General features: G+C 38.8%; 1 protein-coding gene across 4 annotated transcripts in view; it reads left to right on the top strand.

Annotated features, from left to right (window-relative positions):
- CTNNA2 (catenin alpha 2) overlaps positions 1-14,326 on the top strand; it is a 469,832-nt gene that overhangs the window by 443,843 nt on the left and 11,663 nt on the right. For 3 of the 4 annotated variants that reach the window (XM_059845428.1, XM_059845432.1, XM_059845431.1), the window contains one exon: positions 9,293-9,436. The exons of the other annotated variant lie outside the window; for it this stretch is intronic. In XM_059845428.1, the coding sequence (XP_059701411.1) occupies positions 9,293-9,436 (144 nt within the window). The remainder of the gene's footprint in view (positions 1-9,292; positions 9,437-14,326) is intronic. 4 annotated transcript variants of the gene reach the window in all.

Raw genomic sequence — 14,326 nt, 5'->3', positions numbered from 1 at the left:
ATAGGCAAAAGTGGTGAGGAAGATGTTAGATGAAAGCAAAAAGAAATTAATATCAAAAATTGCAAAATATTTTAAAAATATTTCTAACTGTGTAGATGATAGCCTTGTTCCTAATAGAACTCTCTTTGACCTTGGTCCATAAACAGATTTACATTTCTGTAATTTTAGATTTCAATATTCCATTTCTAGTTCCCCTCTGAGAATAAACAACTTCCTTTAATGAAGTTACAGAGTAAAAGCACTTCAAAATAATTTGCTTTGTCTCTTGCTTTGGTTTATTTAAGGTAATGCATATTTGCTTCATAATCACTTGCAGTATTGTATTGAAATGATTCCTCTGAGGTGCTGAGAGTACACTGCTCTCAGTGAAGTAAATCCCATTTACATATACTTAACTCTTGCTGATGGCCTTGCCTGTTTGTGGGAGCTACTTTTGTTCAGTTGCTTTTAATGATGTTTCTTATTTAGATAAAAAAATTAGACTTCTAACTCTAGGGCTGCTTTATTTTTCTAGCATTCCTGTCTGCCGCTTGTTAGCAAGAGAATGACAATAAAACAAATCTATGTATTCATTTCCTATTCTAGAGTAAATATCCACTTGTTCTGTTTACTTCTGCTCAGAAGCTGATCAGCTCATTTACCTACTATCCATTTAGGCTGTGAGCTTGCATTTTTTAAAGTTCTTGTTTATGTTGCAGATTTGCCACAGTTTTTCCTGTAGTATTAGATTGAGCAGAATTTAAGAAAATCCCTTATCCAAGGCAGCTCCTTATCATGTTCAGGTTTGATTTAGAGCCCTACAGATAAAATCAGCTGTATTATCAGAAAATTTGCCAGAGTCCTAAACTTCTGAACCAGACAGATATGCAGTGTCATCCAGAGTAGCAGCCACGTGCCTTTGAACACTGTCCCAAAGGATGGAATCAATAGCTAAAGCACACTCCAAACATCCACTTTAGCTGGATCCAGTTCCCAGTTATTTTCCAAGTCCTATTTATCTTAACATAATAGGCTCCACTGTGATACCCAGAGAAGGATTCCTATATTCTCTTGAAGATACAGGCCAGTGTAGGTAAGACTGTGAGTTTATCAAGGAGTTCTTGCTTTGGTGAATCGAGATGAGGAATTTAGCAGGAACAGGAAGGTGAAAGGCCTGGAGCCATCCCATCAGTTTTGGGTGGGACATGATGAAAATTGACAAAACACCTGGACTGGGAGGGTGGGTACATTAAAGGATGAACAAATACAGACATACTGCAAAATAATTACATGTTTATTTGTGATCAGTGGTAAGAGTAAGGTACCAGAAAGAGCCAGTCCCCATCAAATATGAATGAGCCTCATTATTTTTTAGAGAATAACAGTGAGCATCCAGTGATGCCTATGGATCTTACATCTAATAAAAATGGCTTAAATATCCTACTTTTCTTTTAATTAAGGCTGAACCACTCTAAACTACCTCATACTGTAAAAGCAAGTTGGTTTCGTGTGGGCAATCAAGTATCAAGTCACTCCATATTAATTCTATAGACTCAAAGAAAAATCAGGTAGTTTGAAGTTCACATGTTATTAAAAATGAGCAAGGCCATCTTTTGTTGAATTTAGATAAAGAGCACTTACTTAAGAGCCACTGATGGGGTGTTTCATTTCCCTTAAACAGAAAGCCATTCTGGGGTGTTTTCCTATGTTTTAAAGTTGGCAATCAGAGAGAACTTTTGCTTTGAAAATGCTTAAGAGAATAGGAAAAGTTTTGAATAGGAGTTTGGTAAATGGACCAATTTCATACTCCTGAACCAGGAAGGAATTGAGGATTATGTGAAAGAAAGGTTCCTGAAGGGAGAGTTTATAAATTGACAAAACTGCTGGGTTCCTTCTTGTCAGGATTCTCAGGAGTGCAAAAAGGTTACTCAGCTAGTGACAAAATGAGTTTTGCTATAAATTTATCATAGAAATGGAACAACTGGCCCACATATCCTTGTCTCTAAACTGTGGAGTAGAGGATGAGGAGCTGGCTGATTGGTCACACTCAAAGAGTTGCAGTGAAGGGCTCACTGTCCCAGTGGGCACCAGGGATGAGTGTGTTCCTCAGGGGTGGTGGTGGGACTGGCCCTGTTTAACACCTTTGTCACTGACAGGGACTGTGGGATCAAGAGCACCCTCAGCACTTGTTTTGTGACCACACTGAGCTGTGTGGTGCACTCGAGGCAGGGATGTCATCCAGAGGGCCCTGGACAGGCTGGAGAGGTGGGTCTGTGAGGACCTCATGAAGTTCAGCAAGGCCAAATGCAGGGTCCTGCAGCTGGGTCAGGGCAATCCCTGACACAAACACAGGCTGGGAGGAGAATGGACTGAGAGCAGACCTGAGAAGAAGAAGAAGAAGAAGAGCTTGGGGTGGTTGGTTGATGAAAAGCTCCACATGACCCAGCAATGTGCCCTGGCAGCCCAGAAACCATGCATTCCCTGAGCTGCATCCAAAGCACCGTGGGCAGCAGGGGAGGGAGGGGATCTCCCCAGCTCCCAGGCAACCAGCCACAGTATAAGAGGACACAGCCTTAAACTGTGCCAGAGGAGGTTTAGGTTGGACATTAGGAGGGATATCTCCATAGAAAAGGTGATTAGGCTTTGGAATGGGCTGCCCAGGGAGGTGGTGGAGTCACAGTCCCTGGAGGTGTTTAAGGAAAGACTGGACAAGGCACTCAGTGCCATGATGGTGCTGGGTCATGGGATGGAATCAATGAGCTCAGAAGTCTTTTCCAACCTGGTTGATTTTGTGGAAGCAGAGGGTAAAGAACAGCACTTAGGAAATAATAAGGAAGTAAGCCAATGAAATAGGAGATATTCTTCCCAGGAAATGTTCAGGGGAAGAAAGCCAAACCAAAAGCAAGATAAGAGTATGAAATCAAAGAATTGCAGTGTTGGGCAAGGACTGAGATAAAGTCAGGACCATAAAGTTGGTTAACTCCACAATAATCTCTACTTGCCTAATAGAAAAAGCAAGTAGAGAAAATAAAAAACTCGGGGTCTTTATTTTGGCATAGTGAAAAGACAGCTTCCAGGACAGGAAGGCTGGGGCTGTGAAAGTGAGACCTTGATCTACACAGTTTATTCAAGTAGCTCATGTCATCTGCTTCGGGAGACATAACAGACATGAAAAATACAGAAGGATATTTTAGCTGGACAGTTTGGGTTGGAGATACATTTAAGTAACCTCTGCCTAAGTGTTTGAATGTATGCAGAATGGCTGATACATGTGAGGGTGGAATGCAGCCATAGCTAGTGCACTCAGTTCCAAAATATATGGCTTTGTGAAGCATATATACTTATATAGGTTTGGGTAAACCTTTATCTGCAAGAAAATTGTTTGAACTGACTAATTTAGGAGTCTCCAACTCCTGCTGGCACAGCATGTCCCTCAGTACACTGTCCATGAAGGGACTACCTGATGATGTGGTAACATAAAAAACTTATCATCCTGACACTGAGTCAATTTACTACTCCTAAAGGACAAAGGCACCAGTGAGTTATGCAGGTTAATCAAAATGAGTGCTGATAAAATCCCTCCTGGTCATAGATTCATTATATGTGATGTATTTTAGGGAAGCTCTGTCTTAGGGCTTTCTCAAAGTTAAAACAGTGAAGAATTCCTAATTATCCTATGAAACATCTCAAAGATGATTAAAAACAAATTAAAAGAGGCAAAGAGATGTATCTGTAAAGACTTTAAAGCCATGTGCAATACCTCTCCCAAATATTTAACCATAATAGGAATTTAGTTCATTTTATGTAGCTTACCTGTTGCATCCCGGTCAAGGGAGCATGGACCAGGAGCTCAGAGAGTTTGTGCAGCTGGCTTCCTTGAGGGGATCCAAGCCTGGAGCAGACAGTGTAGCAGCTGAGAAGATTTAATGTTGGTCATCAGCTCATTTCAAGTCCTCCAGAGATCTCTTTTAAGTGACAGTTTTGATTCAGCCAAGTGAAAGATCCTGCAGGATCTTGTTCCTGTGTCAGGGAGTTCACAGGGTTTTGCCTTTGTCAAAGGTGCTGGATTGGATGATAGGGCACACCCTGAGCTTTGGGCATCAGGGGGATCATAACTGTGATCCTCAGAAAAAGCTGTGCAGGAGCCTCTGGAAAGGTTAATCTCTTTTTCTTAGAGTATGACTGTTCCTTCAAAGAAGGTGGATGGTGGCAGACAGAGTTTGTGCAAGGAAAAGCAGATGGACAAAGCTCAAGACACAACTGAAAAATCCAACAAGAAAATATTTTTCGTGCAATAATCTCAGTTCTTTTGAAGCTCCAATTTTCATATATAAGGCTGTGTTTAGGGCTATGAAAATACCTCAATTTATATGAATGCAAGTATAAACACACATAAATATGAAACGATATATCCTGCATAAATGGAAAGATGTTATCTAGAATTTAATTTGCAAAGCAAAATTACACTGCACTTGTCTTCATTATAATATATTCATGGAGACAAGAAGCACACACACCATCTATATGTCTGCATTCAGTAGGTTTAAATTTAGACAGGTCAGACTTTTATCCTTATTGAGAAGCATTTTGGCTCTGGGGAACATGCTCTTGTGCTTTATCAAGTGACTAATAGTCATGCATTTGTGAAGATTGAATTTATTGAAATTTCTTATTAGAACAATTTTCTGCAAAGAAAAGCATTTCTGACACCAAACAATATGAAGCCATTTAATTCCTTGAAAACAATGTACAATGTTACAGATTCAAGACTGAGTCTTGAACCAAATATGACCACAGAAAAAGGTTAGAGAATTGAAGGAAATGCTATTGTATGTGCTTCATTACATACTGCATTTGTTTTAAAAGTAGTTGCCACTCAGAAATTCAAGGCTCACCTGCTACAGTGGTTACAGCTTCACTTCAGCCTGTTTTCCTATTCCAGGCCATGCTGAATGAGCTGGGAAGAAAATGGGAATTTAATGGTTTTGTGATACACAAATTACAGCAGCCCTACAATAATTAGCAGGGCTCAAAGACCATTCTAACACACCCTAAGATATGGTCCCTAAGGACTGTTCCTGTAAGAATTACTGAAAGGAAAGAGAGGACTTTGCTGCTATTTTATGTTCACTTGTTTTCCCATATTATTGCCTTTAACAGAGATGGTTTGGGACCAAGCATCAACATTTTGTAAATAAGAATTCCTTTCCCCTGGGGCATTCTCACTTCCTAATGCAGAGCATAGATTTGCTAATAGGTTCATCCCAAAGCCATAAATGAAAACGAGGTTTGTTTCTTGCACATGGAATTACAGGGGACTGAATTTCCATAATGACAGATTTAACCCACAACAGGAGATTCTGTGTTGTGTTTCCTATTCAGAAGTACATCTTGTAGCTCTTGCAATTACTTAACTCCTTGAGCTGGAAAGTGGTGACACTAAATCCCACTTAGGAAAATACCATCAGATGGTGCTTTTGCAGATATTAAAAGACTAACAGCAAGGTTCAGACTCATCACTGACTTTGACTGTAATTGTGTTTCTTGACAACCAGAGTTGCAGACAAGTTACACACACACAGAACTATTCACAGACAAGAACGTGTGCACTCAAGGGAAAACATCAGCAGGTTTTTCCAACCTGAGCAAAATCAACTGCAAATACTGAACAAAACAGCTGACAACAAAGTTTTTCATAAAATCCACAAAAGAGGTGTCTGCCCATTAAATGAGGGAGGTCATAATGGTCTTTAGGAAGAGAGCTAACTCAGTGAGGAAGGTTAAAAGTAGCCTTCTGTCTTTAACCTCTGAAATATTTTCTTCCTCACTCGGGAGATGTTATTATTACAATTATTATTTATGTACCTCATAGAAGCAAAGGAAGAATAGTTTTGTTATCACATCTAATCTTACATGACTGATAAGCAGCTGCTTCAACGAAAAGGGTTTGTTTTGTATAATGTAATTAAGACATTGATATGAAGTCAAAGTAAAAAAACATCCAGTATCAGAAAAATCAATCCTAACCTCTTACTGTTAGATATTCTCAAAAGCTTTCTGTTAACATCAGTTCTTTCTGATTCTGACTCATATCTTATCAAAACCTTGTGAACTGGGTTACCAGGTAGGTAATAGTATGTCCTGAAACTGAGATGAAATATACAAGTAATGTATGCTAAATCTCATCAAAGACCAAATTAGAATTCTGTAAAACTGGATTAGAGCATCAATATCTGAGCCAAAAGACTGCAGAAACATTTTCATCCCCTTTTTCAACATCTCCATTGTGAAAAAGTTAGAGAAGTTACAGCTTTACTCAGTGTCAGGTAGGATGTTCCATATTTCATCATTCCTTAACTCTGACAGATAATGTACAAAAAGGATTTCCCCACTTATCCATCATGCTGATGCCCTAGAGCAGCTGGCCCTCTTAGGGTCAGAGGTTTGTCTGTGTAGAGCTCTCAGACTTTTATGATATGTGTCACTTTGGCATTTTCACATGGCCTTTTCCAGCTTTCCTTTCACTTCCTTACAATCCATCCTTTTTTAATTCTGTGTCTGTACCAGTCTGGGTGATGCTTCTGCAGGGCTGGTTCTCTGTGCTCAAACTCCCCAGGCAGCACCCAGAGGGACCTGTGTGGTGCCTGCCTTTCCCACCACGTGATCATCCTTTTGAGCAAGAAAAAAAGCACATTGGGATTTTTTTCCATCAGATCTTTGAGGTCAGACTAAACATGGACCCCTACTTTAAGTTGATTTCTGGTGCTGGGTGCAAGTGATCAAATCAATTACTTGACCAGCATTTACATAGTTTTCTTATGCTGTTAGGCTTAACTTACATCCCTTAAGAAGACATTTGATATTAAAGTCTTCATTTACTGTCTCTCTGCATTTCCATGCATTCATTGAATTAATCTTAATTGTGTTCCTTGAAACATTTGGAAGATTTATGCACTTTCTTGAATGTATATACATTTAAAAATAATTTCATGAGGTGTATTCTTTTCCTGCTTTTATTCAGTAACGTGTTTAGGTCTATGTGCACAGCTCTTCACTTTGCTCTTCACTTTATATTCTCTTTATCAACTACAGATATACTTAGTAGGTGGAAACAAGATTTCAGATTTAAGTAGTACTAGCCCCAAAAGACCATCTGGGGTATAATCTGCCACCCAGTCTATTGAACTGTTTTTATCACATTACCATGGAGGAATTTTCCATATTTCTCCTTATTTCTTCTCTTTTTACTGAAGAATGTCCTTGGCCACACTCAGTCTTCCAGGATTTAATTCTGCATTTTCCATATGTTTCATCCCAATAAAGGAAAATTTAAATCTTTATCTCTCTAAACTCTCTCTTTACAAGATCCTAGAACTGCAGTTACATGTGCAATTTTGCTGATATTTAAGGTTATATCCTCTGAACATCCTTCTCTTTATCAGAAGGAGCAACCTCACGTGGACTCCATCAGGACTGCTGGTCATTGGAGTTTGAAATATGTTCCTACTTTATTTGGCAAAAACAACTGTGGTGCAGTAGTCAAGCCATAGGTTGCCTAAGTTATGAATTCACTGAATACTACTTGGTACTTTTTACCATAAAAGACTTTAAAAATTGGATTTTTCTTTTCTCTTTATCAGGCCATTAGACATAAATATTAATAAGGAGTCGATGCAATACAAGGGACCAGAGGAGGTTTTCCTCCTGTCTGTTTTCAAACATGCAGATAGTTTGTAATCAAGAGATGGTGTGCAGAGAAAACAGTTAAATTATGAACAGCACTGTCATCACTCAGCATTCCTCAGCTGCAGCCTGGTTTTGCATTGTGTTCCTGCAGGTACATCTCATCTCTAACAGCCACAATAACTCTTCATTTCGCCCACTGGGCACCCATTTTTGTTGAGTTTTTAATCCCACAAATGCACTGCTTTAAAGCAACATCTGCAGATACTGCAGGACAACCATGATGATAAAACTTTTGAAGGTTAAGAAGGAAAATGTTTGACTCTGTTGTCAGGTGGAGTGACTGGTACTAGACATGAGTCACACATTTCCTTTTTACAGTCAAAGAAAGGAGAGGAAAACAAAGAACACACTGACAGAGCAGGGAATGCACATTAATCATTATTAAGACAGAAATACTAATCATGATTAGATTATAATTCACATGAACCTTGTAGCACCAAAAAGCCTGAGGGAAAGCATCAATATTAACTCCTTGTGCTTATAATACATACCCTCAAAAGACATTTAAGGAGTATTTATTTTTCCTCTTCCAAAAGGCAGGCTCTTACACTAGCAGTCTTTACTGGCACTGAATAAGTCCCCCATTCTCTAAGCAGTTTTATTTAATGGAGTTAGGTGTAGCAGCAGCAGCAAAAAAAATTCACTATTTTTTTCAATTTTAGTCTACAGCTGGGTTATTAAGACAATCCCAGTGGATAATACAGGCAATGATGTTTACTCTCAAACCCGCTTTTCCAGAATTTGGATGATAAAAATATCATTTACAATAAAGTAGACTGAATGTCCCATTTTAAGTCCTCCAGTATCAGTCCTTGGGATGTTTGAAAAAAAAGTGTGCCTCAGCCTGTATGGCTGTCATTGTCTAAAAATGTACATTTTTAAAACCATCACCTCTTTGCAATTTTATTGCTGTTTTCTGGAACTTGAAAGTGTGCTCTGTAAATAAATGTATGCCCAGAATTTTTATACTTCCCTCACTTGTTCTTTCAGCACAGTTTGTCAGTTCTCATTTCCAGTGCAAGAAAACCATAAATCTGTTTCTGCCCTCCCTCATGCAGTGGTGGAGGAGGCTCAGCCCTCTGGATTACTCTGCTCAGGGGTCAATCCACAGGTGTGATTTGGGTGTTTATCCCACATGGGGCAACACAGGTGTAATTCCTGTTGCCATCACCAAAGTTTTAGCTGCTTGCACTGGTGAGGATATTTTTGTGCAGTTTGGCTGTACAAAACCACACATAAAACAGAATCACTTGGGAATCTGTTGACCAGATTCGTGCCCGATTTGATGTCAGTCAGCGTTTAATTGGGATAGAGCTTTCTGTCCTCCCTGGCTGTCATCAAAGGGTGCCCAGAACGTTCCCCTTTTGAATCAGCAAGGCCTGTGCTGTGGGAAGGAGTGAGAGGAACGCCCAGCCAGTGGGGTTACTCATCGTGGAGGAGGCCCTGTGTCCTTGGCCAAGCATAGCTCCTTCAGCACACGTTCCCTCTCTCCTCGCTCTACGCTACGGCACAATATTTCTCTTGCTCTCTCTCTCACTATCTCTTTTCTGTATCTCTCGGAAATCAGACTGGAGTTCAGAGCACTTTCACTACCTTTTATGAGGTAGAGTGTGATGTCATAGATGGGGGCAGGGCTAGTCAACTTTCCACCCACCCACCCACCTGTGCTGAGGGAGCTACGCTTGAGACTGGAAGCGGTGACTCCTCAACGGTGAGTAACCTCCTGTCTCATCTTTGTCTTTTTAGCTCTGGGGGTGGAGGGAAGGCACATGAGAACGGGGGATTTTTTTGATAGTTTCTCTGTTTTTGTTTTCTTTTAATTAACCATAGGACTCACAGAGTTAATTGCATGTGTTGTCTCAGCCACCTGTGGAGAAGCGATTCCTCCCTGTCCAGAAGTCCCAGAGTTAAATTCACCTGCAAAACAATTTCCCTGCACAGGTGGTCCATTGGCTGATGGTTAAACTGATGCTTCAGTGTTTATCTTGCCCTGTGCAAAGGCAGGCTCTGGTCCCCCTGAACTCAGCTGCTGAACTTCCATTAATTTAATTACAGTATTTAATTACAGTCCTGGGCCATAATTTTCCTGAAGTTCTTTATGATTAAAGATAGATGGTGTCATTTATATATTTATTATTATTAACTGTGTATAATGGCTCTTTCTATGGGACAGGATTTCTTTTCTTTTTATATTCTCTATTACTGTTTTTATTCACTTTACCCAGAATATTTATGAAGCTGCGTATTGACAATAAGCCAATTATAAGACTTTTTTCATAGAAGAAATAAAATTCAAAGGTAAATGGTGGAAGACATAACATTAAGCAGAAAACCCAGAAGAGATGTAACTCAGGCTTAGCCTTTGAAATTATAAATCAAAGCATTTGACTTTTTTTTTCTTTGATAAGAACTTGAGATGGGCAGGGATGGTGCTGACTGAATTTCTTGGTGTGTTTTTTGTCTCACTACCTAAATGTTACAATTTTACTTTAAAGCATTGTCTTGTTACCTATTTCCCTGAGCCCCAAGTATTACTGCTTCACTGTTTTAATATCCCTCAGCATATTAAAAGAGACAAGATGGACTACGAAGATCTTCCTTTCTTGTTCTGCCTCCTGGGTATCTATTAAAGCTGTCAAGATGTCAGAGCTCTCATACTAAAGGGCAGAAGAAGGATCATATGAAGATTTTGGGCCCTAGGGATACTGCAAATCTTGCTGTTCTTGTTCATTTAAAGTTCTTTACCAGCTTGGTGTGGTGTCTGGTCATGTCCCAGTGAGAGGCACTAAAAGGCAGCACCATGTCCTGGATAAATCACAGGAGGAGAGTGCAGCCCCAGCCCTTTCAGCAGAGGGGGTTCATAGGCTGATTGGTGAAGTACTTCTGTTTTCAGGTGGCTGGGTGGCTTTGAGCAGTGGGGTGAGGGTGCAGGCCATTCCATCTCCTGGTCAGTGCATTGAATTGGGCCAGAGTGATGGATAAATATTCCTCCCAGATGACTCAGGGATGCTCTTTGTATCCAAGCACAGGACAGCTGAATGGAGCTCAGGGAGGGTGAGAGTCTTGTTTACAAAGGTACTTACCAAAACTTTCAGTAATGGTTGTTTCTCTCCCTGTCAAAGAGAAAAAATAGTGACAAAGAATATAAAAATGTCTCCCTGACAGGCTTTTCTAGCTTTGAATAATGTGCACAAGGTGTTTTATTACTACTTCTGATTCCTTTAGTAAACCAAACACTGAAATCTTCAAATCTTCCTTTGCAAAGCCATGAACTTGCCTGGCAAATTTAGCTTCCCCAGCAAACTTTAATCTTTTCTGGAAAGGAAAAGGAAAAAACAGGTTAGTCAATCTCTAATGTTTCACTGGGAAAACTTCATGGGAATTGCTGCTCTTAAAGATGATTTGAAGTTTGTTCTTTTCAGAGGCAAATGCTTGGAGGTAAAATTTAATTTAGATCCTAAGCACATCCTCTGCTGATGAGTTTATCAAATTGCCTTCTCACATAATTATTCTTGCATAATGCAGGAGACTTCAGTTTTGGCACAGAACTGATAAAACACAAAGAGCAACTGTACAGTGCCCTAATCTCACTTCAGTGATACAAAAGCATTTTGGTGGCATGGAGAAGCTCTTTTTGAGACTGGTGTAATTATTGGGAAAAGGGAATCAGAATTGGTGTCATTCAGTGAGGATGGTGAGTTAGAGACAGTGATCAGCACTGAGGGGATGTCATGGAACAGAGATGTCAGTGGATTACTTTGAATCCAGCAAAATTTGCATTCCAAAGTTGTCTTGTAAGATGAGCAAATCAGCAGTTGGCTGACTTCTGCATAGTGGGGAGTTTGTGGAGGGAAAGATACTCCAAATTACATGAACTGTTGCAATAATTAACCTGAAATCTGTCTGTGCCAATTCTAATAACAAATTTTTGTCCAGGTAACCCCAGGCTGTGAGTTTGGCTGAATAGCTTAACATTGGGAGAATAAATAAACTCATGTTACATTTACTGAGCTAATTCCCATGTTAAATTATTTTACTGGCAGCTATGATGAAGAAAAAAATATTAAAATGCCCAAAGTGCACAGATTACTACATTTACAGCCTTGGCTTTAAATGTATGTTCACTAAATTATGAAGTTTGTTTAATACTATTTACATGTGCATTACATTAAATTAAAATGTTATAAGGCCTAGATTTCAGCTGATTTTATTTAGTGTTTAATATGAAAACTTTTAAAGCAAATATCTGAGAAATTTCTTCCAATACATGCTAATTCAAATGATTTAAATCTTCATAAATTATTAGCAAACTGAAAGTTAATTTTTGATGCAGTATTCTTAAAAAATTTATACTTGCAAGCACGTTGTGTATAACCATCTCAAAACAAACCAAATATATTAACTAGTCTATTTACACCTATATATTTAAGGAGATCAACATTTAGATGAAAGATTTTGTCAGTCACAATGGGAAAAGGTGAGCAATAGTTTAATGATATAAGATCATCTACAGGGATCAGGTATTTTTTTCAGTATGCTTAAAGCAGCTATGTGAAATTCCCAATTTTTCTCTGTTTGCCAGGCTGGTTTATCTTACAAGTTGAATTAAAACTTTGTGGGTTGCTTCTTACCTTCTTTTTCTCTGTGAGAAGTGAGGGAGAGCTGTGAAATGCTCCATCTGTTCCCAAACCATGTCAGCTGGCAAAGAGATGCTTCTCCCCCTGCCCTCTCTCACTGCAGTTTTGGGCTGGTTTAACAGCATTGCCTCAACACAAATTGTGTGGATTTAATCTTGTTTGAGCAGAAGTCACAATGGCAGTGCACAGCATTCTAGAGGACTCTTCATGCTGATTTAACTTGCAGTCCTTTAAAACCCCGACCTGGGATTGTTTGAATTTACAACACAAATTTACACACATTTACAACACTAATTTACACACATTTACAACACAAATTTACACACATTTACAACACAAATTTACACACATTTACAACACTAATTTACACACATTTACAACACTAATTTACACACATTTACAACACAAACTTACACACATTTACACTTGAGCTGAGTGCAGTGCATGGAGGAAAACAGGGCTGCCTCAACACCCTGGACTTTCTGATCCTGGGACAGTTGCACTCAAAGATATTAAGTAATGATTCTCTTTTATCATAATCCTTTTTATCAGTCCCATCTGAGTGTCTCAAGGCAAACACATGGTGTATCCAGGTAAAACTGAAAACAGAAATAATTATTGTCATTATTTCCTTTCTACAAATAATGCTGAGCCACTCTCAAGGCAGAAGGGATCTACAGAATCATGATGGGTTTCAAACACTACATACTTCTTCATGACTGTAGTGGTTTTGGTTTGTTAATTTAAGATATTTTTTAATTTGGAGATTTCCTAATTAATGTGCTGACAAGTGGGGTGGGTTTTAGTGTTGGTTAATTACCTATGTACTTATTTCTTGTTGTGAGATAGTATTAGGAGAAAGGAAAAGTAGGTTTAAAATTTTAAAATGATATAAAGAAAATTTTATTAATAGTAACTAAAAGAAAAAAGTAGTAGCAATTAAAATAAGTTTTTTAGAATACTTCTTTTTTCTTTATAGCTTCTTTTTCTATTTAAAATGTAAACAAAAAAACCCTTAAAATTTTTATTTCGTTTACTATTTTTAAAATAATATACTACTAAAATACTCAGTGTTCAAGATCAGTGTTTCTCTGCCTTGCATTTGATATTCCAGTTTCTACTCTGGATGGCCAAATTAAAATAAAACCAAAACCAACCAACCAAAATCAACAAAACAATCCCAAAAAACAAATGAACCACAAATACTGCCATCCTCCCCCCCAAAAAAAACAACAGGAGAAAGACTTCACCCAAGTTAAGTATGGTTTGAAAAAGATAGAATTAGAAAGAAATCCTGCAGTAACAGTGGGAGGCTGCCCCACTCAAGCTGTGCAAAAAGATGGGAGTAGGTCTCTGGTGTAATGGAAACTGATTATTTTATTATTCAGAAAGATATTAATTGAATTATGAAGAGTTTTTGCTCTCATCCCTATTGCTGTGTGAATACTGACTCATCTAGCCAAGTGTAAACATCTGCATCTGGGATGGTCACTCCAGCCTTCCCTAACGTGGAACTCAAGAGCCATTTCCAGAGGGCAGAGATTCTTATTTCAGGGAGACACTGACAGCTGCTTAGATTGGTAATGCCTTAAAAAATGCACAGGCATAAGCAGGTGTGCATAAATCGTGTGTAGAGAGTCAGAAAGTTTAGCCTTGGGCTTCTTTTGAGGGTTTGTATTGATATGGAAGTCAATTCAAATTTCTGTGAACTGAGCTGATGCCTAATTTTCTCCTGAACAGAAATTTTTAAATTGGTTATTAAGGAGCCTTTATCTATTTTGCATTTTGTGTCTTGATGCTCTGATCTCTTTAGGTTCTGGAGGCTGGAGATTTGTATGTCCTGTAGTTTGTGGGGTTTGCCCATCTGACACTTTTGGGGACCAAAAGAGAATTAAGGAAAACAGTCACAAAAACATTCATTAAGTTGCTTGAATTCTTGGACCACTAGGCCAAATCCAAGGACA

This window comes from Haemorhous mexicanus, chromosome 4, assembly GCF_027477595.1.
Source record: "Haemorhous mexicanus isolate bHaeMex1 chromosome 4, bHaeMex1.pri, whole genome shotgun sequence".
Taxonomy (NCBI): Eukaryota; Metazoa; Chordata; class Aves; order Passeriformes; family Fringillidae; genus Haemorhous; species Haemorhous mexicanus.
Note: the sequence above shows the minus strand (reverse complement) of the source record. Positions and strands in the feature narration are given on the sequence as shown.